The 24,623-nt window shown below is 41.9% G+C and overlaps 4 protein-coding genes across 4 annotated transcripts; 2 read left to right on the top strand and 2 right to left on the bottom strand.

The window, feature by feature from the left end:
* Window positions 1–1,221: 1,221 nt before the first annotated feature.
* Window positions 1,222–10,560, bottom strand: LOC128712650 (importin subunit alpha-7). The gene is made up of 10 exons (XM_053807539.1): window positions 10,542–10,560; window positions 10,380–10,462; window positions 8,563–8,577; window positions 3,194–3,370; window positions 2,909–3,124; window positions 2,612–2,832; window positions 2,279–2,542; window positions 1,756–2,095; window positions 1,506–1,665; window positions 1,222–1,406 (listed from the first exon to the last, which is right to left on the bottom strand). The coding sequence occupies exons 1-10, from the start codon at window positions 10,558–10,560 to the stop codon at window positions 1,222–1,224; spliced, it is 1,680 nt and encodes a 559-aa protein (XP_053663514.1).
* Window positions 10,561–10,770: 210 nt separating this feature from the next.
* Window positions 10,771–15,640, top strand: LOC128711213 (eukaryotic translation initiation factor 4 gamma 2). Its single transcript, XM_053806080.1, has 4 exons — window positions 10,771–11,599; window positions 12,701–15,119; window positions 15,221–15,386; window positions 15,456–15,640. The coding sequence occupies exons 1-4, from the start codon at window positions 10,848–10,850 to the stop codon at window positions 15,638–15,640; spliced, it is 3,522 nt and encodes a 1,173-aa protein (XP_053662055.1). The 5' UTR covers window positions 10,771–10,847.
* Window positions 15,641–18,364: 2,724 nt separating this feature from the next.
* On the bottom strand, window positions 18,365–19,715 carry LOC128713309 (oxygen-dependent coproporphyrinogen-III oxidase). Its single transcript, XM_053808170.1, has 3 exons — window positions 19,621–19,715; window positions 18,545–19,553; window positions 18,365–18,457 (listed from the first exon to the last, which is right to left on the bottom strand). Exons 1-3 carry the CDS (start codon window positions 19,713–19,715, stop codon window positions 18,365–18,367), a joined length of 1,197 nt encoding a protein of 398 aa, XP_053664145.1.
* A 1,174-nt stretch (window positions 19,716–20,889) lies between these two features.
* On the top strand, window positions 20,890–24,289 carry LOC128714783 (uncharacterized protein C05D11.1-like). The gene is made up of 6 exons (XM_053809664.1): window positions 20,890–22,122; window positions 22,196–22,291; window positions 22,384–22,716; window positions 22,787–23,460; window positions 23,523–23,859; window positions 23,921–24,289. The coding sequence occupies exons 1-6, from the start codon at window positions 20,890–20,892 to the stop codon at window positions 24,287–24,289; spliced, it is 3,042 nt and encodes a 1,013-aa protein (XP_053665639.1).
* Window positions 24,290–24,623: the final 334 nt, after the last annotated feature.

The following is a 24,623-nucleotide window of genomic DNA, read 5'->3' as shown; positions in this document are numbered from 1 at the left end:
ATGTTACAAAAGCTTACAAGCAAAGCTGGTTGGCGAATCGATCTCAGCGTGGCGTGCCACTGACCTGGCCAACACTCCGATCCCATTCCAGCAGTAACAAGTACTGCCCAGTATGGCGAGGCCGCGTTACTTTACCCATTCGAGCAGTTTTCTTCATCAGGCTGTACCGCGTTTTATTATATTAATGGCTAGCAATTGAGTGAAGCCATTTTACAACATTTAATCTTGTCGTGCTCAGTAAAGTATTTTCCCTTAATTAAGCAAACCTTGAATCATCAATATCAACATGTTAAACCGCACGGATGGGTAAATTAACGACTGCTATTTCGCCCATAGTTTACCCAAAAAATACTCGGAAATTATGGATGATTTAAGGGTACATTATCAGATTCATCTGACTGGGTGACCGTTTTCGCCGTTACCGAAAGGTCTTGTAAACCAGTACCCATTCGGAACGTTCTAGCAGATCGTTACGCCAAATAAGAACATAGCAGAAAGGGACGTTTGGTTAGCAGGAAGTGGTTTTAAGTAAAGTTAAAAACATGTAAATTGATGTATATATATATCAGTAGTAATGTTTCTGCACGTCATTCGGAAAAAATGTCCTATAGGACTTAGCATTCTACCTAGTGTAGGTGTTGTCCAGTTTGTTTGGTTTTTCCGCTGATTTTGCATGTGTGACTTTGATGGCCTATTGTTACGGAAGTCTCTTGCGTAAGCGGATATACAAAAGAGGAAGAGGGATGCAACAAGGTTAAGGCCTGGATGTACAATAAATTAGATAAGCTTCCTCATATCTTCATCATATCGATAGCATTTCGTAATCCCTATCGCCCGTATTTCGACGTCTGTTTAACATAAATTTTCTCTTTACATGATTATATTTATAATTCGTAGACTACGAACTACTCCCATGCGCAATTTAACACGAAAAATGAATTGGGAGTGTTTTGTATGTATATATGTACCTGTGGTTTCTATCGTCTGATGGGCTGATCACGTTTCGTGTCTCCGAAATTCTCTATTACCATTCATGATGGCCCGCCTAGTTATTCTCTGCCATCAAATATAACCCTGTGTTGGCGGATGTTAATAAGCCCCGGAAAATTATCTCCCACAGCAAACAACATTCCTGGGGTCCAAATATCGCAGAGCTTTGTTTGGGGTTGTGCAGATTAGGAGGGGGAGAAAGAGAGATAGAGAGAGAGGGAGGGAGTGGTTTTAAAACTGGAACCCATCCATTGGCACCGATTGGTCTGCATTGAACTGAAACTGATTGTTATCCGTACTCGGTGCCACCGCCAGGTCCTCGTCATCGTTGCTAAAGTACTTTTGGATTATGCTAAATGCCTTCTCGTAAATATCATTGTTCTGGTGCGATTGTAAGAACTCCAGCTTGTCGAGACCTAAAATCGCAGAAAGAAAATGTTCGTTGAAGGCAAATTTACCACAAAAAATAACCAGACCGGGAAGATCATAACGCGCACTATATATCCGCAACCTACCGTAACATTCTTCGATCATAACGGCGTATGGGTTCGGTTTGGTTCGCTGTTCTTCGCCCAACTTCAGAATGTTCTCCAACCCGTTCAGTGCTACGGTAACTATTTTGGGATCCATTACTGTCAGCAGCTCGCACATGGGTGGTATGCAACCGATATCAACCTGCATAACAGAAGAACGAGTATTATTTTGATGCTGCACCAAGCACGTCGTTTACAAGACCGGCCACCAGCCAGTTACGGACAGACTTACTAGATACTTGATTTGTTGTACAGTACCACCGCTAGTTGCGTTTGTGATAGCCCAGGCGGCCTCTTTTCGGGTTTTGAAATCGGCCTTCTGCAGCAAATCGATTATGCTCGGGAAGATGTTGGCATCGATCGCTGCCTGGATCTGATTCCGGTTGCCGGCCGCAATGTTCGAGATGGTCCAGCACGCTTCCTTGCGGACCGCCTCTTTCGTCGAGCTGAGCAGCTGCAGAATGGAGGGTAAGGCATTGCAGTTCAGGATCAGTTGCGTTTGGGTGTCGTTGCCGGTGACAATGTTGCCTACTGCGCGTAACGCCGCAGATACCACGTTGTTGTGGCTATGCCTGACAAAGAGAAAAACGACAAAAGCAAATTTGATTATTTAAGCACACTTCTTCCCTCTACCATAGCTGTGCTTTAAGTATTATCATCACGCGATAACAATACCAGCTATGATACGACCCATAGCGCATATTCGCAATAGCTCACTAAAATGGATGACTTGTTTGTTATTGAGTCACACTTACGAAAGAAGCTCGATCAAACGCCGACAGCAACCAGCATCGATAACGGCTTGGATGTTATCGTTCGAACCGTCAGATAAATAGCTGACAGCCCACACAGCATCGCCCAACACCTCCACATCGTTATGGAACATTAATTGCGACAGGATTGGGAGGCATTTTTCGACCTTCGTAAAATCGGGCGGTGGATTCTTACCCCTGCACATATTTGACAGCGCCCAGACAGCGTTACGCGTTAGTGTTAGCCGGCGAGAGGTACTCAATACGCTGCAAAAGTCCATGTCACCAATTATCGCACCTGCTTGCTGTTGCACAATGCTCGCACGGATAACTTACTGTAGCAAAGGTTCCAGCACATCGTGATCCAAGACACAATCCCGACACTCGGGTGAGTCACCGGCAATGTTACCCAACGCCCAAATCGCCTGCTCCTGCACATCCTCGTGGGGGCTTTTCATAAGATCGACAAAGATTGGCACAGCGCCGGCCGCTATCACTACGCTTGTTTGTTCTGACGTACCGGACGCGATGTTTGTGAGTGCCCAGGCAGCTTCAAACTGTAAGTGAACCAAAATTTACGATCCAATCTAACTACACAACCCGCCAGACTGCTGCAACCGATTCATTCCATACCTGGAGCGTCGAGTTTTGCGAATTTCCCAAAAATTGTACCAACCGTGGTACGATGTTGTGCTTGATTACCATATCGATGGGAGGGTTTGGCTCTTTGGAGAGCAACCGACGAAACTTCTGCGTGGCAATCAGCTGTTCTTCGACATTTTCGCTGTACAATGCTTTGATGACTGCCGGCTGTATAAGCGACCGGTTTTCGGTCGATGTCGTCTCATCCTGTATAAGTACAAATCCACGGACATGGTGTTGTAATGATTGCTGCGTTGCTGTTTGCCACACGCTTACCGATAGAATTGTTTCCTGATCGATCTCGTCAGCCACGTTGACGTTACGACGCTTAATCAGCTGTTGTTCGCGTTTTTGCTTTCGCAATTGAATTCCTTCCTCCTCCCGCCGGCGCCGCATTTCTGTGGAATCCAGACCAACATTTTTGTACCGATACCGATGCGTTGTGTTGGACATCTTCTGCAGGAGGAATACGGAAAACGAACCGGAAATGTAGAGAGCGTCAGTGTGAGACACGGTGTGCGATTGTTAATTGATTTACGAAATGCAATTTGGCCGTCCTATTGATTGCAAAGTGCGTACAGCAGCAGCAGTGGCTGTCGCAAATGACACAACTCCCATCGTTCATGCACACACACGCACATGCTACTTTCCGAGTTTACGGTGTGTTGCGAGACAACGAGATGGCACGGTGCGCACTGGGCAGCTGAGTGATTCTCGCTGCTGCAGATGCATTTTTTCGCACAGGACCATATTTAGCGCGTGCGGGACAGGGCGGACGGTCAACGTTGAAACGAGTGACATTAGTAAATCTTGTCTTTCTTTTTTATTTCACTCTTTCTCGTCCTTTCTCGTTACACTAGCCAACCCCACTCACTGGCTACGTCGAAATCGTTTTCCACACGGAATGATTTACTCATGTGTATCACACCTATGGTGCCGAGTATGCTCATTTTAGTGTGCCTGTGTCCTTAGACTACAGATCTTTACCGATGTCACGTAAAAATAAAATGATTTACGCTCGTGGAAACTTACTTTCACAGCAAAATTATCGTAGGAAATCTGAAAATTTTACACCACGACTTTCACGTTCATCAGAACCTGTCAGATGGGCTGCCAAAATCGACTATTGACGTTTATATGCAATCGCACAGTGGGTTGGTCACAGGATCTGGGATTTACGATGTTATGCCACCAGGGCTATACGCACTTCACGATATGCCCGAAACCTACCCAAAGAACATTTACCCATATATCCATTCGAAAAGTCTATAGATTTTTCAGTCTTTCAAATTTCGAAACGCCACACCAGCTTGCGTAATCATTAGTAACCGTGCAAATAGATTAATTATCCAATTAGTGTCTCGGAGACTTTTTTTCCGATTAAATGCGATGAAAGTCCATATATAAAAAACGGCATCCCATTTACATCGCGTGTTTGAAGTAGCTCTATTTTGGCTGTCGTTTTGTTGTCATTTGTTCATAAATACAAGTTATTTTCTCAAAAACAAGTCCTTTCAAGTTTGAAATAAAATTGATATTAACTGCATAAATAAAAAAATGAACACCCACAAGTGGCATGTAAACAAACAAATGAGCGCAGAAATTTCTCGCAGAATCGAAGTTTTTTTTGCTGGATTGAGCTACTTCTCAGTCGCAATTGCTACAATCGCTATCTGTGTAGAGACAGTCTTAGAAAAATCAAAAAAAAAAAATTTGACAGCGTTGGATTCGATCTTTTGCCAGTGCATGTGTGTGCTTCATATCGATGTGTATCGTTGTGTGAGTGAAAATTTACGTATCATAATCGAATTCATAAACGTCAAAACATTTTTAAAATCCACGTATCACCGAATCCGCGTAAGTCGAGAACCGCGTAACTCGGGTGTTGACTGTACTAGTTTTCTCATAGCATACACAGAATATGGTGCACACACATCCATCGACAATCGAACGAACGCACTGTCAATTTTTTGTTTTATTTTTCTAAAGCGCAGATGTCAAATCGTCAGCGATAAACCCACCGGTACTCTGTACTCACTTCGGTTTGAATGCTTGCAAATTTAATTCACAACCATATTCATTTCCTCAAATCTCCGACTATTGGGCGCATGAGCTTTTTTGTTGTGCTACGCTTTTCAGCAGTTATTTTATACTAAATATCAGAGGAAAAATCGAATAAACATTTACTCATTCGACCCGTCCAAACAACTCAGCTACGAACCGGAAGTCAGGCGAAATGGACCATGAAGACTATGGGCGAGCAAAGCGATACATCCTACCATAATTCACTATTTAGGTTCATTTTCTACATACACCTTGGACAGCGAAAAAAATCTTTCCGACGAATCTTTGTGTGTGTGGCGTGACATATTAATTCTGAGCATCGTGGGCATCGTAAGTGCTTTCTTCAATACATTTTCTATATTGATTTATATTACACAGGTGCTTTATTTTACACAATCGTCCAGTTTTGATCCACTCCAAGTGTTGGCACATTGATATTAGATCTAATAGTAACACCCATGCTGTGGAATAGGGATCTTTTTATTGATTATACCTGCTGCTCCTTTGATAATGCCATGTGCATCGGCCATTACGGTAAAATCGAGCGAATAATCGATTCTCAATAGAAATGAGAATGGGAAGATCCTGTTGTGTAGACTTGTCGGAATCTGTAATATTGAAGCCATGCATAATGGTTTACATGGTACGGAAAGTCCACTCCAAAAAGTTAAGATTAAATATCTAAATTGTGTAGAAAGTGTACAAGGTTAAAGCAGAAAAGAAGCAGTGTGTGCGCCTGGAATGATAAATATTTTCACAGTAGCAGTAGCCAGTGCAGTGCAAAAGTTCCCAAATTCATATGCGATAATGACGAAGACAAACGATGTTAGCATTTGTGTAGGATTTCGAACTCCGAGAGTCCAAATCTTTCTTCGGAACTTTTTTGCTTGCCTCTTTGTCGTTTACATGTATACGCATGCCCGTTTCTGTATTGCTTTTAGTTGAAAGAGAGAGAGTGTGTGTGTGTGTGTGTGTAGGTGTTTGGTGTTAATACGGTGTGTAAGATTACACCAATATTATGAAGAACTTGTTGGATTTACATTAGCCCAAGCAATGCGACGAAGATACGCAATCTTGGCGATTGTAAATTCCGTTATGATTTGGAAACATTGTAATCCATTCATAATTTGGATTAACTGTAAGATTAACTAGAGTAATGATATGCTGCACAGCATCAATAGGTAAAAGGCAAAGCAGCTTCAAAAGTCGGGAAATCTAATGGAATTGGGTGTGTGAGTTAGAAGTGAGGATCATAGTAGTAGTAGTGGGATAAATAATAACGCCACACACACAAGCAAATGGGAGATGTGAACCAAGAAAGCTCGAGAACAGCAAGCAAGCAACCCCGAGTGACTGTTCGTTCCAGACCACGAGTGGATGCGACTCGCGGTTCGTGTGATATATTTTTTTCTTTTGCTGGAAGATAAAAGACCACAGAACTAGAGTGCAGAGTACTACATAATAATATAAAGCAAGGAAATCTTTGCGGACTTAATTAAAAGTTCGTAAGGATCACAAAGTTATACATAACTGCTGTTGATTGTCAGCAGCGCATTGCAGGTAAGCGAGAAGAAACAGATATGGAGAATAAGATATGTTCTAGAATTCAAGATGAATCCTTCAGTGATGTTGCATGAAAATGTAGATCATGCAGTGCGCATTTTAGTGATAACGAGTGAAGTTTAAATAGATGTCACAGCTTACTGCGTATGCAGCATTTAGTGTGACTCACGTAGCTGGCGATATTTCTTTGGTATGCAATTTTATTGATTATCAATGTTTTTGCCAAATGGCGCATTAACTGTTCATAAATGGGTTAAATTCTCAGTATTCTCTGTATTACGTTACACCATTTTTGTTGGCTGTGGCTCTTCCTGGATCTTATGGATAGTGAAATTTGTTGGCGGTGTGTATACAGCACACAAGATTTGAGAGAGTGTATCGTCGTCGCGAAGGACATTTTTGCACCTTGTGAAAAATGGTGGAATCGGTATGTTTGTGTATGTGCGTAAACTATCATTTTTCTTAAAGGTTGAACAACCATTTTCGTTCTGAAGGGGCCCTCATTGTTTATTGGTTTACTGTGATTTGTTACGAGATGAAGAACCAGTGGATGCGTGATGAAATAATGGAACTGGCACTACTAGCATGAACAGGACGGAAATTTACTATTGCGTGATTATTCGTCTAGTGGTGTAGGAAATTTGCGTTTGACTTTAGCGACTAAAAGTGTGCCATATGTGTGTATGCGTGTGTAAGGAAGTAGTGGGATGTGTGTAGTAGTTACAATTTATCATTGTCTCTAGTTCGTCTTGATCCTCGAAAGGAGGAAGGAAACATAACAGAAGGTTTAGCGAGGTATTTTTAACTCATTTGATTCTCGATATATTTGACGTTGTTTGCTTTTGACGCGCGAATACATCATGTGCCCCTGTGGCTGCACTATCAATGCCATACGATTAGTTGTAAATCTTGGTTGGCACAAGTGTTACCTATACGCATGCTGTTGGTCCAATAGAAGAAAATCTGTGCTACTACGTACAGCTTTTATCATTTGCTTTAGCTCTTTCCTACAGAACTGAGAATGTAGTGGTGCCGTTCTGATTCCAGTTTAATTGACTCGAAGATGTGTGGTTTGTGTATGTGCGTTAGAGATTCAATTGCACCAGAAAGAGAAAGAGGTATGATGCTACAGAAAGCGAACTAAACTCGGAAGCAGCATGTTAAGTTTCTTTTATGTGGAATTCTCACAGAAACCAATCGATTGTTTCGCATGTCCTATGCAGTTTATTATGGATATTCCTGCACGTTATTTATTGAAAGATTCTCGAAATCAATTTCCTGTGGTCTTCAGCATTTGATGCATTATTTTGTTGACCTCGTTTGCGTCATATTGAACCTGATATTGTACTTCTTTGTTGTCTCGGGTTTCTACGGTTGTGATTCATTCGTGTACGGATACGGACTTTTTCCGGAATTGTGGTGTGAGTCATTGTTAAGTTTAAGGTGCCAAGGTTCTCAAAAGTGTGACTGACCAATTATTCCTTTCTCCTGATATGTTTATGTATAAACAGACCCACGTATTATCTATATTTTCTTATATGAATTGTAACTATTCAACAAAGAAAATTAATGATCATAAAATGATCGTGCAATAACTTTTTGAATTTCAATTTCGTACCGTAGAACACGATCGAGAAATGATGTTATTTGAATGAAAGTTATTGCAAAAAGGCTCTTTTGAAATTGTTGTCACAATCAAAGCTGTTTTTGTGCTGACCCCATTTTGTGGTGGGTATCTAGGTCATAACAATGTGTTTGTATTTTTGTTATTTACATGATTTATTTACGTTGCGGAATTGTAAGAAAATAATGAGATTGCTATAGCAGACTAGCAGCAGACCTCCTCATCGTTGGTATGCGCTATCACGGTGCAAGCTGGTGGCAATTTCCGTAACACCTACTGCAAGAGATTTTATAGAAAGTAGAAGTTTGCAATACATAGAATTTATTGTTAAATGATTTTATTTCAACATCGTCCCCATATCAGTATTTTCGGAAGTACATTTTAGAATAGAAACAGATACAATTAGCGACTAAAAAAAATCGTGAAATATGATCTGCTTTGTATATAAAATGCATTTCTTTCTTCATGTATCGAATGAACCGTGTTTGAGTAAACTAATCTTTGATCTCCTTTTTTTATTCATAAAGAAAGGCCGTTCTGCTTTGTGTTTCTTCGTTTTAACCCATACATTCGGGAGAGCATTCGCATCTTATTGCACACTCGCACACGTAGATTATGGTCATGTTTGGATTCTGTTGTAAGTTTGCAAGTTTTTCAGTGGCATGCAGAAGAGTATAAATTTGCTTTGAGTGGCGCCCTTTGCAATGGGGGCATTAAATATTACGCCCTTTTTTAAATACCGAATTTTAAATATACTATCAATTTTAAAATTCTGTTAAATAAAGTTATTTTAGATTTTTTATAGTTTGTGCCCGAAACCAATACTGTTTACTTTTCAAAGCTATAAACATACTTGCTTGTCATGTACAAGTTCCTTGATCTTGAACGGTCCATGTCCTTCATCTTGCCAAACCCGTATTGTGAAACAAACGACGCCCGCTTACTTACATCTCGATGTACAAGCAAAAGGTAACAGTTACACGATGTTGGAACTTCCTACCGTTGTTCAACCTTTGTGAACAAGTGTGTGATTGGTGTATTGATGGTAGTGGAGAAAGGAGCTATTTCATCGTATTTCCATGCCCACCATCATAGTATTGTTTTCCCTCTGCTCTTGCAGACCAACTCCATCGCTTGCTTCGTCCGTGATCTTCCCCATTGGCTAAGATTTACTTGCTGTTGGTTTACTCGAAAGCAGTAACCCTCTTCAAGATCAATGGCCCGCGACCATGGAAGCCATGTTCTCAAGGCGAAAGAAAAAGCTTTTATGATTCGTTGCGTCGGTGCGAGTCAATGACCGCTACGACTGATTTGCAGGAATAAGGGAATGAAGAATATCCCAACACAAAAAAAGAACCCTTTGGAGGAGGGGAATAACACGTCGTAGGTAATGCATGTGGGATGTTTCAGTTAGAAATGAACTATTTTGTTGTAAGTTAAGCTATTTATATGTTTCAAGAAGCATGTAAAATATCGGATTACGACTTATTTATTGTTTTGCTTAATTTCAGGCATAGTGTTTTCCAGCTTATGGTAAAACTATTCTCGGTGTAACACGTGTGCTTGGGAAACGAAACCGGTCGTGGTTGTGTGATCTAACGATCGAACACGAATTGGTTTGGTTTGGACCAGAAAGAAGGAAGTAAAGGAGAACAGAAACGTGCAGGCTACGTGGCGTAGTGGTGTGTTCCATTCCAAAGGAGGTTGAGTGTGTTTGTACGTTTCGCGTCGTGTATGTCCCGTGCGCGTCATCATTAGGCGTATTGTAAGTGTGAATCTTTCACTGCATACTAATACAACAGTGGACGCGCAACAAAGAAGTAAAAACGCGAAAGTGCTCTCGTACCGGAAGCTACACAATACACGCACACACAAACACTTTCTATACCAACACGCTCCAGAAGTGGTTTGACTGTTATTTCGGAAGATAAACAAAGAGAAACCCAAGACACGCGCCGCCACCGCCTGCCTTTGTTGAAGGCTTGGAAGCAACAGAAACAGTAGTGTGTGGTGTGTGGTTTTCACGTTTTACGAACTCTATTCTGCTCCCGTGTGTGATAGCGCTGTCAAGCGCATCTATACGTGAGTAAAATTCGGTCCCTAACGAAAGCTTCACCGTCCCATCACTACCACAACCACAAGCAATATCACGAAGTAACGGGATCGCAGCATCCTCCGCATAGCAACGGTAGTCAATTTTCTTCTTCCAACATTCCGGGAAAAATAGAAAAAATAGCGGTTCCACCGTCGGTCGGGTTGCGGAGTGCATATCCTACTGCTGGTGCTTTGCCAACCTTCAAGACGGAAGACCCGAGGCAAACGGGGACAGAGTCTCGCGCCACGGGGAGGGAAAATCCAGTCCCCCCCGCTAGCCGACGCTGGGTCCCTCCATCCCTGAGACCGCAACATGGACTCACCGAAGAAGCCAGAATTGATTCGATTTTTCGAAAAGTAATTATAAAAACCTTTTCCTGTCCGAACATTTTACGTTATAATATTCCTCTTTCTTTGTCATTTACTACTGTCTAGGTTCGTGGTATTTTAAACAAACTTACCCCAGAAAAATTCCAGAAGCTTAGTGATGAACTGCTTAAACTAGATCTGAACTCGTCGAAAATTTTGAACGGTGTTATTCTGCTGATCTTCGACAAGGCTTTAGATGAACCGAAGTACTCGTCTATGTACGCACAGCTGTGCAAGCGTATACAAAAAGAGCTAGAAACCGATATCGACAAGAGCAAATCCAGCACCTTCCTGCAAATTCTGCTGAACGTTTGTCGCGATAAGTTCGAGAACCGCGTACAGTACAGTGAGAAGATCATCAACTCGGAAAGCACACTAACGGATGATTTGGAGGAGAAGAAAAATGTCGCTAAACAAAAGATACTGGGCAATGTCAAGTTTATTGGCGAGCTGTACAAGCTTGGTATGCTGGTCGAGGCACACCTGCATAAGATGCTTCGCTCGCTGTTTACCAACAAGTCCAGCTCATCGACGGAGAAGAACTGCGAGGACATGGAATGTTTGGCCCAGCTCATTCGGACATGCGGAAAGAATCTGGATACAGAGTTGGGAAAACAGCTGATGGATCAGTACTTCGAACGGATGGAAAAGTACTCGCAATCGCAATCGATGTTTCCACCGCGCATCCGGTTCATGCTGCGCGATCTGATTGAATTGCGCAAGAACAATTGGACACCGCGGAAGGTGGCTTTGGTCGAGGGCCCTGCCCCGATTCAGGAACTCAATCATGACGATGATGTCCTTCCGCCCGGGCTAAATCACTTGCGAAATCGGGACCGCGACTATCGCAACAATGATCGCAGTGAGCAACGCGATTGGATAGGCAAATTTTCGTTTAATTTGCAGAATCTGAACGACGGTTTCAATTTGTTAAGCGTATCCAGCCCATCTCCGTTGCTTCCGTCAAGGTAAGTTGGGTTTTACTTTCGATAATTCCTTAAGATATTGAGGACAGATTGACAGATTGAAAACATCTTATTGTCTGAACTGTTTCTAATAGTCACATTTGTATTTAAATGATTGCAATTTAATTGAATATTGTAAGGCGTCACTGATCTACTGATGTACGATTTGTATTTATGCTGTTTACGAATAGTTAACCCTTTCCTCTCGAGCGGTGCCCATCGGAACTTGTCGTATGAGTTAGTATAGTTTGACTCAGTTTTCAGTTCTCGATCCTTTGTATACCTTTTGTAACTATGTCTTTTGATTTTTATATCTTGTATAAAATAGAAACAATCAAAAATTAGGCAACATGTTTGGATAAAGCTAGAATGTAGTTTGACAATTGTTTCTCTAACTTAGTGGCGGATGGTCGGAGTAGCCGGTTGTCTTGGGGCTCGTCGGATGGTGATCCAAACAAAGTTCACCATGCAAAGTCTGGTAGCATGCCAGACTTCTAAGTCTCCCCTATAGCTAACTATTTCGCTCAGCACCTCCAAGGGGAATGATCTCCTGCAATAAATATCACATCAAGAAGAATTACAGGGTAAAAATTATATAAAATTTTGTTATTTGCGATACATGAAATACTAAACTACCACCGAACCTTAAAGGTTTTCTATATATTTTTGAATGAAACAGTTTTTGCGCGCAGCTTTAAAATGTTTATCGCGGTTGAAATCGCCTCGAGTTGCTGGGTCGCTCAGGCGAATACGCTCTCGAATGCAAATGGTTAAATCGACCGTTGACGCGAAGTCAGCCAGTTTCGGTTGGGGAGCATATCATAAATCGGTTCCTTCTCTATGAAATAATTCGGTTCTTTATTCATTGCATCAAGTTGAGCTGTTCCGGTTTCATAGTTAAGCTCTTGACGGATATATTAAAAAATATGTTCGTTTTGCATAATAATGTGACAGATTTTCCGTTTTATTCCTAAAAAGCCATGTGTTATAATTGATAATGCTTGATTCTCGCCAAAAATATTCAATTAATTTGTATCCTACTGAAGAAACTAATGTCGACAAAAACTCGTTTACTTGATTAAAACAATTTCATTTATTCGTTAGCTATAATCAATCGTCGAACGGTTATGGAAACCGCGACCACCGCGATAATGGAGGTGGTGGTGGAGGCGGCAGTAACTATCGCATGCATAATAACCGCAACAACCAGAATAATTACGGCAACAACAATATGCGCTACAATAAACACAACAACCATCATCATCAGGGAGGCGGCGGCGGAGGAGGAGGTGGTGGTATGAGAGATGGCGGTGGCAATGGCTCTCATCCATCGGCGTATGGCGGAAATTCGAGCATGATGATTAACAAAGACCTAGCGCCTCGTTTCAAGCGCAATTTGATGACCCCGCCTCAAAATCCTGTCGAGGAACTGCAAATGCGTCCGACTCCTAACAGTCTGTTATTTAAAGCCAATATGAACATCAAACCCCAGATGCCGATTTCGTCTACGATCGGAGGAGGAAACAGTAGCAATGCCAAGCCCAACTTCAACGGACCACCACTGAATGAGTTCCCATCACCGTTAACAACTCGTACGCTCCTTAGTGAGCAGCGCAATGCTGGACAAATCAACAGTAGTGCCTTTTCGGGAGGCAGTAGTAGTATGGGCGGTAGTGGAAACTTTGGGGCATCCAGTACCTCCGCGTCGTCCTCCGTTACATCCTCCGTTACCTCACGCGGAGGAATGCAAAGCGATAATGGCGTGAACATGACTGTGGGCAGAAATTCGGGATTGCAACAATCGTCTAATCAAAACACTGCACCGAACGTAATGAATCATCGCCATCAGCAGCACATGTCACAAGGAATGAATCCACGACCTATGGGTGCTAACGAAGGAGGAACTATGCACCTGAATAAACTTCATTCGGAAATGAACCAACATCACCACCATCACTACCAACAAGGCGGCCCACACGCGCAAGTTACTGATCATCATCATCATGGTGGTCGCGACATGAACGGCGATAACAACAGGATGAGTAATAGCCATCACGAAACACCGCATCGTCAGCACAACAATGAACCGTTAAATCCAGGACTTCAGAATACGGGGGGCAGTATCGGCACCGCAAATAACATGTCGCTTTTAAACGGCAGCAAATTAATCCCGAAAGAACAGCAGGGCGTCGTTAAACAAGCTTCTACAGATAAACCCGAAAAGAAAAAGAAAGAAAAGGGATTGAGTAAGGAGGATCATTTGAAGCGTATCGCTACTTTTGTCAGTGACGTTATGCTGGAAAACATCAAGCAGCAAATAGAGGAAGACGAACAAAAAGTTAGCGAACTGGAGAATGATGAAAAGTACGCAAAGGAACCCCATTGCGCGACCGTGACCGAGGTGGTTGTCGAAGTTGTTGATAAGATAGAAGAAAAAATGGAACCCACCTTATCAACACCACCAGTAACGGATGAAACCGAGACAACAACTACCGCTGACGTGAAAACATCTCTTATTGAAAATGCAGAACTTATCGAGCAGAAGTTGGCGGAACAAGACGATCTTGTGGAGAAGGAAAAGAAACTAGAGGAAGATGAAAATCGACCCGTCGATCTTCTTCCAGGAGATGAAAAGTTGGACGTTGGTTCCGAAACGCAAAAGGAAGAGAATGATACGACAACGTTGGAAAACCAACAAGAACAACAGCCGCCGGAGCTTGCAACTGTGGAGATCGGTGACTCTTCCGACGAAGTGAAAGCACAAGAAGAACTAAAAGATTCTGCTTTGCCAGTCGCTGCTAATCCCGAATTGAAGGATCTGTCGGATGAAAAGCAAGTATTGAAAAAATCTTCACTGATGGATGAACTAGTTAACGCATTTTGCGATCTTAAGATTCCGGAAAAGTTTATGCGTGAAGCAATGATTGCAATTTTAAATCAAGTGCTGGATCGTAACGATGCGTACCACGTAAAGACGATTGAATTTTTGCAGATTCTTAACAAAGAAGCTAAACTCTCGCACAGTGCTGCACTAGAATCATTTAAATCGATTGTAAACGGAATGAACGAGAAGGAGAAAACCATTCCGAAAATTACGACCATTATTGCGTCGCTGCTGGCAAGAGCCGTCGCTGGCAATCTGTGCAATCTGTCCGATATTGCAACCTTCACTGAGAACGGGCAGCATTATCCACTGTTTCTGCTCGTGTTGCAGCATTTACACAAGCAGCTGGGTAAGCAACCGCTGCAAGAGCTGTTCAATAAGAGCAAAGTGAACTTAATGTCCAGCCTGCCGGAATGTGATCGTACTAAGGATCGTATGGCTGAAATTTTGGAAGATCGCAACCTGAACTTCCTGTATCCATTGTTACGCGTGCAAGCTGAACTATGGAAGCAGATCCAGTCGGACGCCAATCCTCAACAGTTCTACAAATGGATTAAGGAGAATGTCGAACCATCGTGCTACGCGGAACAGGGCTTCATCGTGGCTATTATGACGGTTTTGCTTAAATATATTCATCAGGTATGTGTGCCGTAGAACGTTGATCAGCAACGATTGATTTTTTTTTATTGCCAATTTTATAACAATTTCCTTGTCTGTCTCTCTTGTCCTTCTTTTTTTAGGAATCGGAAAATTTGAAGGAAGATAAGAAGCGCATCGAAAAAGAAAAGGAAATTTTAGCTAAGTATTGTCCAGTGTTGAACGCTTTCCTAAACGGCAATAACGACTTGCAGTTGACTGCTGTGTATGCAATTCAAGTTTTCTGGTACAGCATTGGCTATCCGAAAGGTACGTATGACCGCACTTGTCCCAACATCCCCAATTGATAATCCAATTTGGTTTCCTTCGTTTCCTTAGGTGTTTTGCTACGATGGTTCCAAGAGATTTACGAATTAAGCGTCATTGAAGATGAAGCATTCTTGAGATACAAAGAAGACGTCACCGATATTTATCCAGGCAAGGGCAAGGCATTGTTTCAGGTTAATCAGTGGCTGACATGGTTGGAAGAAGCGGAAGACGAGGATGATGACGAAGAAGATTAAACACCCCACAGAAAAAATTATTACAAAACAACTATCACACACCCCCTCACTTTTAAATTACGGGTTAGAATATAGCCTCTTGCTGTGGCTCTGCGTTATAAATTGATGTACTTTTGTGTTTTAGAAACTTTTACGCAATGTGACACATGTGTTGATAAATTATTGATGAATATTAGTTATGTGAGGGGGAAGTTTAATGGAAGGGTTTTTCTATTATGCTATTTAACAATCCAATCGAACGGTTCCATTGCGGTGAGAAAGGCATATTGATTTGTTTAACGATGATGAGAGAATGCGGTGGCGTGCCGTTTCACTCAACTGATTTTTTGTTTGTTTTATAGCATCATATTATGATCAATTCGCTCTCTTTTGCTTGCCGCCCAAGATGCGATTGAATGATAAAAATATTGATTTATCAGTATGCTAAATAATGCAATATGTGGTTGCACCCCTCATACTACACACTGAATAGACAATTGTATTGTAGAGAACTGTAATTTAATATAATTATTTTATCCTTTACTAATTTACTCCCTTGCAAGAATCATACGTGTGCAGAAAGTTAATGCCCATTGTGTAGTAAATCCGCGCTGATAATATTTTTATTATTTCACAACCCATCATTAAACTTTTCAAAACTTAAATAATCAAACAATTAACTCTTCTCATTGTTATTTTTTGTTAACAAATGTTGATCACTGCGTTGGTCTAACACTTCGACTGGTTTTGGGAATACTTTTGGCTAGAGAAACTACAAAATCTACACAATATTTCGCTAAAAATAATTGTCAAATTTATCTCTTCAAAAAAAAAACACAACAAATTACTTGATAGATGATTATAAAAGCAGTTTTTATTTGGGATAAATCAAGTTGATGATCGGAAAGGAAAAAAAATACAATATAATTTTAGTTTTGATTTGCGTGTCATTGTAGTATGGATTGCAACGATTTTTAAGAGAGAATTTCACTAGTGTCACAAGGAAATCAAAGAATGCATCGCGAAGCTTAGCGATATTGGGAAGTAATATAGACAAAAAAATCAGCACAACTCTTCACATGGCTTCATGATCGTTATGATGTCCATACTTCAACAGCAGAAAGACGATTGTTCTCTCGATGTATGATCTATGATCGTTAGAATTGTAGTAAAATATCTCTTATCGCGCACGGGAAAACTGAGAATAAAAATGCACACCTTTTCCCCAAGTGGTGTAACTAATCGCTGCAAGAAGCAAGCATGTCTTAATGAATATGATCTTCATACTTGATTTCTTTTGATTTTACCCCCCTCCCTTCCGGTCATTCCGATATTGACCGAGCGGGCGGCGCACACGTTAGATAGTGGTGAAGTCACAGTAATAAACAGATGGATACAGACCCTGTTGTCCCATCGTTATCCTAAAACAACAATTAGATAACAATTCGATTGCTTTACAGTAGATTCATTTATTATGTGAAACAGTGTGCCCGTTCGTAAACAATTGCACCTAAATGCTCCAACGTTCCACAAAACATCCCATCCTCTCGCAGCAGCGTATAATGCAACAAACTAAACGCGACAGGTGTGTTAGAGAAATGGTTCAGATTGTTTGATCTTTTCAAGTTATAAATGACTGTCTAATCAACCACTAAAACAAATCTAATGCACTAATGAAGGCTTGCTGTGCATTTCGTTCGGCAGCAAGTGGTGTGGTAAAACGTGCATAAACCACCCGAGTAAACAAGCGACAACATGCCGTGCGTAGTTAGGGACAGCATCATTGTTTGTGTGCGAAGCGTTTTGGAATGGTTTCGTAGTGTCGATTTTCAACGTATTTTATTTATAAATAGCAGAATAAAATATAATCATACAACATTCATGATTTCGGAACCTGAAATTAAATTGTTATATGAAGATACAAACAAAAATACACAACGCACGCGCTCTGAACTTGCGCGTATATTTCAATTATCTGGATTTATTCGTGAATATATTACCCATAAAACGAGATAAAAACAAATGCAAAATGGAGTTGTTAATTTATTGTACAAGTATCCGAATACGCTTAATATGGTGCAGCAATGGGATATGGGACTACATGGAGGAACACATCTGTCACTCACCACTTATCCTGCGTTACATGAGTGAATCGGCGGTAACTGTTATATTCGTATCCATTTCTTTCTATTACTTTCTGTAGTCGTTCAAAAGATTTCGGATTCTTCTCATTGTAGTTCGTGAGATAAAAATATTCCAGTTGCTAAAAAGTTAAGCTATTTTCCATTCGATTCAATCCAGCAAACGCTTTGAATTGAAACTGATGGGTACACGCAGTGAGATTTTCATCTCCAATCTGATCCATTTCGATTTTATTCGATTCATATAGTCGCAGGAAAGTATCAACATGTCCTATGATCGTGTTACGGATCCGTTTTGACCTAGCATACCTTTCATCATGTGTTTTATTACAATTATGTACATTCTCTATACTTTACCCTTTGCGAAGAGAAACCTTCCATTGCAATTATTGTCGTTTTCTTATAACACACGATGTTGTCTTAGTAATGTGAAATAAAAATCGGTCACACAACACATGATTTACATATTATAAAAAATAACATTTTGTTCCTAAATTCAACATGGTTCATACATATGTTTATAAATTTCACTCTTTCTCGGTGTGCCTCATTGGGTTTAAATTTTGTTTTCCATCCTGTTCTCATCATGTGTTCTTGGCCAGCTTTATAATTTAATCCAATTTTTGGGTTTCTGGAGGACCTCAATGATAGCGGCTTCTTCCGTACCTTTCACTGGTATATTCATATACTCCCATTTCTGGAATGAAAGTAATACACGGATCGGAAATGAAATTTATGATTTGTATCATTATTGTGGCGTTTTTCGATATTCAAACTAACTTACCGCATTCAGTGGCAGCGACATTAGGATGCTTTCATATCTGGCACCAGGCGTGTACAAACCGAATTTAGTGCCGCGATCATATATGAGATTAAACTCAACGTATCGGCCACGCCGTAACAGTTGCCATTGCCGATGCCGATCGCCGTACGGGTCGTTTTTGTGTTGGCGAACCAACGGTAGGTACGATGGAACGACGGAATGTGCGCAAGATGACACGAAATCGAACGCTCGCTCGGCATCCGGCCCATCCAAATCATCGAAGAAAATGCCACCGACACCACGGCTCTCGTTACGATGCGGTATAAAGAAATACTTGTCGCACCATTCCTTAAACCGAGGGTAGTAAGCAGGGTCATGTGGATCACACGCTTCCTTCAACGTGCGGTGAAAGTGTTCCGCATCCTTTTCATTTAGATAGTACGGTGTAAGATCCGTACCACCGCCAAACCACCACTGTTTTTGGCCCGCCGAGTCGGTTACCTCGAAGTATCGGTAGTTGAAGTGGATCGTCGGAACCATTGGATTGCGTGGATGTATTACGGCGCTTACACCCACGGCGAAAAAGGGCAGCTCTCCTTCGGCCAGCTGTTTTCCGCGAGAGCGCATTTGCTGAATGGCGCCCTGGGGAAGATTTCCATGAACCACCGATATATTTACACCGGCTTTTTCAAACACATCGCCATCCTGCAGCACGCAGGTAATTCCACCGCCTCCCTCATTTCGTTCCCAGCGATCCACCAGAAACTTCTTCCCGAAGTTTTCTTCCGCTTCCAGCGAGCGGCAAAAGTTGTACTGTATCCGCATTACTAGCTCCTCCATGCGACTCTTCATATCGGTACTGTTCGCATCAAGCACCTGCCGACTGGTGATCGGTTCGGCCATATACCGAGAAACGCTGGCAAATTTGTGACTGGAGCCAACGGCTGCCATTTGTACTTCATTCCGATTCAGCCAATGGTATGCTAGGGCGGCCGTAGTTCCACCAATGCATACGGCACTGCCAATGATTCTGAAATGGTCCCGAAAATTACATTTACGTGGAGATAGGTGGTATTAATCAGCCGTCATACTCTTACCTTATCACAGATGTCTTCTTACCGGAACCGCCCGTACTGTGCATTTGCCGTACGATAACCCGGCTGGGACTGCTGCGAAGAACCTTTAAAATCATTGTACACTTTTTGCTTTTAATTTGCTCGTAAGAAGAACCTAGTGGAACTTGCCGAGGAAATGTAACAACATTCACCTTTCGGCGATTATTATATGCTCGAGTTTAAAACGAATAAATACACTAAACACACATACAGCTGCGATGTGTTTGAACTCACGTACTCCAATCGCATTAATGGCACAACGATTACACTGTAGGCACGCAAGAATGACATTCATGAGGGCGAATTCCATTAATTCGTTCACTACACGAGTTTAAAAATATTCACATAATGGAATCTACAATAAAAATAATTGCCAAAGGCATACAAATGTGCGCAAATACGGATAGCAGTGAAAATTGCCAAAAAGCACATCTTTCACCTATGTACCTTGCGTTTAATGATGACCGGGAAAAACGAAGAAAACTCTAAGAAGCAACTGCTCTTCATCAGCTGAAAAACATTGTGAATCTATTGTTACGTGTTCAGCACAACACAATTGTACCTATTTTAGTGTCAAGATGTTTCGCATGCAAGGACTTCCACCAACGGATGCGGCCGAGGAGAAGCGAAAAGTGCGACAAGCTGTGCAGCAAAATTTGTTCGCCTTTGTGACACTGTGCGTTGCCATACGGATAGGTAAAAAACGTGTTCCGGTAGAACATTCGATTTACGGCCAATAGACAACTGTACTACCGTTGGTTTGTTTTTTTTATTTACAGCATCAGTTTTAATGGAACAGTAGGCCGGCTCTGGCACCATTAACGAAAAAGCAGTTGCATTTAGTATTTAATAAAGATGTGTTTTTTCTCGAATGGAGAGGTACTCATGTAGACTTTAAGTGTATTCTTTGTTGCATTCACTGCTTCCAGAAGAAATATGTGTACGTTAAATTAAACTATTTCTTCAATTTGATAAACGTACACAAGCAAAATCGAAAGAAAACAATAATTTATGCCCACATTCTCTTCGCTTTCCGTGCGAAAATGTTCGCCAATGTGCGTTTTGACATTTACGCATGTATTTTTTGTCACGTCATGTCTGCATCATATATTTTTTTTATCATTCTATCGGCGTTTTCCGCATCATTCGACGTTGGTTGGTTGTAAACTGCTGCTACATAAAATCCGCTTCAGTGTTTTTGAGTGTTTTTTCAGAGTTATTCAAACCAATTGTGCTCTATAAGCAACGGTAATGGGTTTCAAACATCTAATCACGGTAAAGGCAAACGAAGTTATTCCGGTCCACAAGTACCGCTCGGAGCGCACTGGATTAACCGTGATTGTTGGTGAGGTTGAGGGTCCGGTGGTAAATGGCTACTTTACCCTTGCAACCGAAGCGCACGATGACGACGGCTTACCGCATACGTTGGAGCATCTTATTTTCCTCGGTTCCGAAAAGTATCCGTACAAAGGCATTCTCGATTTGGTGGCGAACCGATGTTTGGCATCGGGCACCAATGCTTGGACGGATCGGGACCACACGTGCTATACAATGACTACGGCTGGTAGTGAAGGCTTTCTTTCGTTGCTACCGGTATACTTGGATCACATACTGTACCCAACGCTTACTGATGCCGGTTTCACCACGGAGGTACACCATATTACCGGGCAAGGTGAGGATGGTGGTGTAGTATACTGTGAAATGCAAGGACGTGAAAATACGGGTGAATCGAAAGTAAATTTGGAAATGCTGCGAGCGGTATATCCGGACTGTGGCTACAGCGCCGAAACGGGTGGAATCTTGAGCAATCTTCGTACGAGCACCAGCAACGAAAAGGTGCGCGCATATCATGCCGCATTTTATCGTCCAGATAATCTGCACGTCATCATTACTGGACAAATCAATCCGGTGGATATCTTCAAAGCGCTCGAACCAATCGAGGAGAAAATTGTGTCCAAAGGTGCGCTACCACCGTTTGAGCGCCCGTGGCAAACGCCGGTCGAACCGTTGAAGGATTCGACAAACATTAAAATAGGGTACCCGGCCGACGAGGAAGACTGTGGACTATTTAACGTAGCTTGGAGAGGTCCGAAGGCGACGACGGAGTACGATACGCTCACGGCATGTGCGGTGCTGTTGCGCTACCTGACGGACACTTCTGCCAGTCCAGTCCAGCGAGAGTTTGTCGAAATTGATGATCCATACGCAAGCCGTGTAGCGTACAATATAGTGGAGAACTCGGTCTCATTGCTATACATTTCGTTCGAAAATGTTCCACGGGGTAAGGAGGATCACATATTTACAAAACTTTCTAAACTGTTGGCAACAATCGCGGATGGTAAGGAAAAGCTGGACATGCAACGGATGAGGAACGTTATCGAGCGGAACAGGCTGGAAGCGCTTAGTAGCTTAGAATCAAATCCTCACGACGATATCGCTTTTCATGTCATCGGTGATGTGCTTTATGGGTCGGATGACAATGATGCAAGTATTTAAAACGTTTACACTGTTACGTTACTCTTTCTACATGTTTAATATGTTTCTCTATCCATCACAGTTTGATAGCCGGTTGAATGTAAATCGGTGTTTGCAGACGTTGAAAGCGAAAGAAGACAGCTTCTGGTTAACGTTGTTAAAAGATTATATTATAAATGTAAGCAGCTTACCATGGGAAACTACATCGCAATGCTTAGCACAACCATGTTACCACATAATGCTAATTCTTTCTTGTTTTTTTTTTTCTAGAACAAACATGTGATAGTGCGAGCAGTTCCCAGCATCAAAGAGAACATACGTACGGCCACTGTTGAGCAGGAACGGTTGGAAAAGCAACGCAAAGCACTTGGGGAAAATGGGCTAAAAGAGAAGGAGCACATGTTATCCAATGCGATGGCAACCAACGAAATAGCTCCACCGGATGAGATGATAACTTCCATACCTGTGCCATCTACGGAAGGTATCAAATTCTATCCGGTAGAAGTTTATTCATCCAGTGGAGTGAAAAATCCCCCCGGATTTAAGATTAACGATTTGCCAGTTTATGCCGAAGCGTATGATTTACATACGAATTTTTGTTACGTAAGTAGAAGAAAGCAGATGAAGCTGAGTGTAGGCTTAAAAAAATTGACGTACCCGGTACTTCTTTCAGCTTAAAGTTACGATGAACACAGAATCGTTAAGTGTGCAATTGCGATCATACCTCGTTCTACTGCTGGAGTTATTGACTGAATCGCCTATCCGCCGTGGCGATACCTTGATTCCGTACGAGGAGGTTGTGTCAACTCTCGAATCCAACACGGTCGAAACGATGACCGATTTAGGGTTCAGCTCGTCGAGTCGCTTTAGCGTAGGTGCATACTGCAGTACGGCTATGCTCTACATGCAAGTTGTGCGGGAAAAATATACAACTGGCATTGAGTTGATTACGGAGCTGTTGCATAAAACCGAATTTACTGTCGAACGCATCAAAGTGTGCGCGACGAAACTAATTAACGAAGTAGCCCAAGCAAAACGGGAAGGAAACTCAATTGCTAAGGATATTCTTAAAGCTATGCGGTATCGCAAGGATAGTAACGTGCGCATTAGTTCACTGCTGAAACAATCGAAGTTCCTTACGTCGTTGCTACAGATGTTGGAACACCCAGATTCAGCAAATAAGGTCATTGACAATTTGAACGAGGCACGTGCGATCATTACGTTGCCAGAAAATGTAGCCATTCATATGGCGGCCGATTGGAATGCAATGAAAGATCTTGGGATTGATTTGATCGCACCATGGAAGCGGGTTGTACAATCGGGCCTGACGCACGAATCCTTCAAAAGGTTTGGAATTTTTGTGTTCTTTTTTGCACGCACATGTCTTCATTTTGTATTTATTTTGCCAGGTTTACCAGCGTGCATGATTGGGAACATATGGAAAAGAATTACGATGCCCTCAACCCGTACTCCGGCGTGATCGTTGGGCTGGGCAGTGTCGAGAGTGCGTTCCTGTTTCGGACATGTCCAGGAATAACCGATTTTAACGATCCAGATCTTGTACCACTTTTACTGTTTCTGCAATATTTGACACAACTGGAAGGCCCGCTGTGGAAACAGATTCGGGGCCAAGGATTCGCTTACGGGTATAACATAGTACCCCGGCCAAACGAAGGAATGCTGTACTTTACACTGTATCGTGCGTCAAATGTAGTTGCTGCTTATCAAGAAGCAGTATCCATTATGGTAAGAATTTTGGAAGAGAATGAGCAGACAATTCATTAAAGTTTTTGTGTAAAATTTACAGGAAAAACAAGTTAATGAAGCAGCAGAGTGGGATGCCACGCTATTGGAATCGGCGAGAAGTTCGCTAATTTTTGAAATAATTGCACGGGAAAACAGCATCGAAAAGGTGGTCAACACATCAATGCTGGCCAACTTCAAGGGAGTACCGGTAGGCTATAATCAATTATTAGTGTGCCAAGTTGGCAAGGTGACGAAAGAGGATTTACAGCGTGTGGGAAACCGTTACGTAAGAAATCTGTTTTCAACTACCGACACGTGCACTGCCATCGTTTGCCACCCGGACAAAGCTGCCGATGTGGCGAGTGCTTTCAAAAACTTGGGCATTCAGTTGAAAATCGAAAAAAGCCTGGAGGAAAGCGTTCTAGCTTAAGCGTGTGCCCAACAATGTTACCCAACTTACCCCAACTGATTTTACAAAAGTATATTAAAAACATGATAATAACTCATTTTTATCTATGCAGCCGTAACGCAAGAGCTCTTAGTTGGTTTGTGTCGATTCGGATCGTGAACTTTCAATAGTCATTCTTGATAGGTGCTCGATTCGAAATTTTAATTCGTTTGTGTTGTAGGTGGAATTTATTTAATCTCTTCAGCCCATTCGCTTTAATTTGGTAACATTACCAATCTAGTTCCGATATTTCTGTTCGGAGGAAGGAAATTTCAAATATTGAAATTAGTACATCGTTAGTTTACATTAGCCGATA

Source organism: Anopheles marshallii, chromosome 3 (genome assembly GCF_943734725.1).
Source record: "Anopheles marshallii chromosome 3, idAnoMarsDA_429_01, whole genome shotgun sequence".
Lineage (NCBI taxonomy): Eukaryota > Metazoa > Arthropoda > Insecta > Diptera > Culicidae > Anopheles > Anopheles marshallii.
Note: the sequence above shows the minus strand (reverse complement) of the source record. Positions and strands in the feature narration are given on the sequence as shown.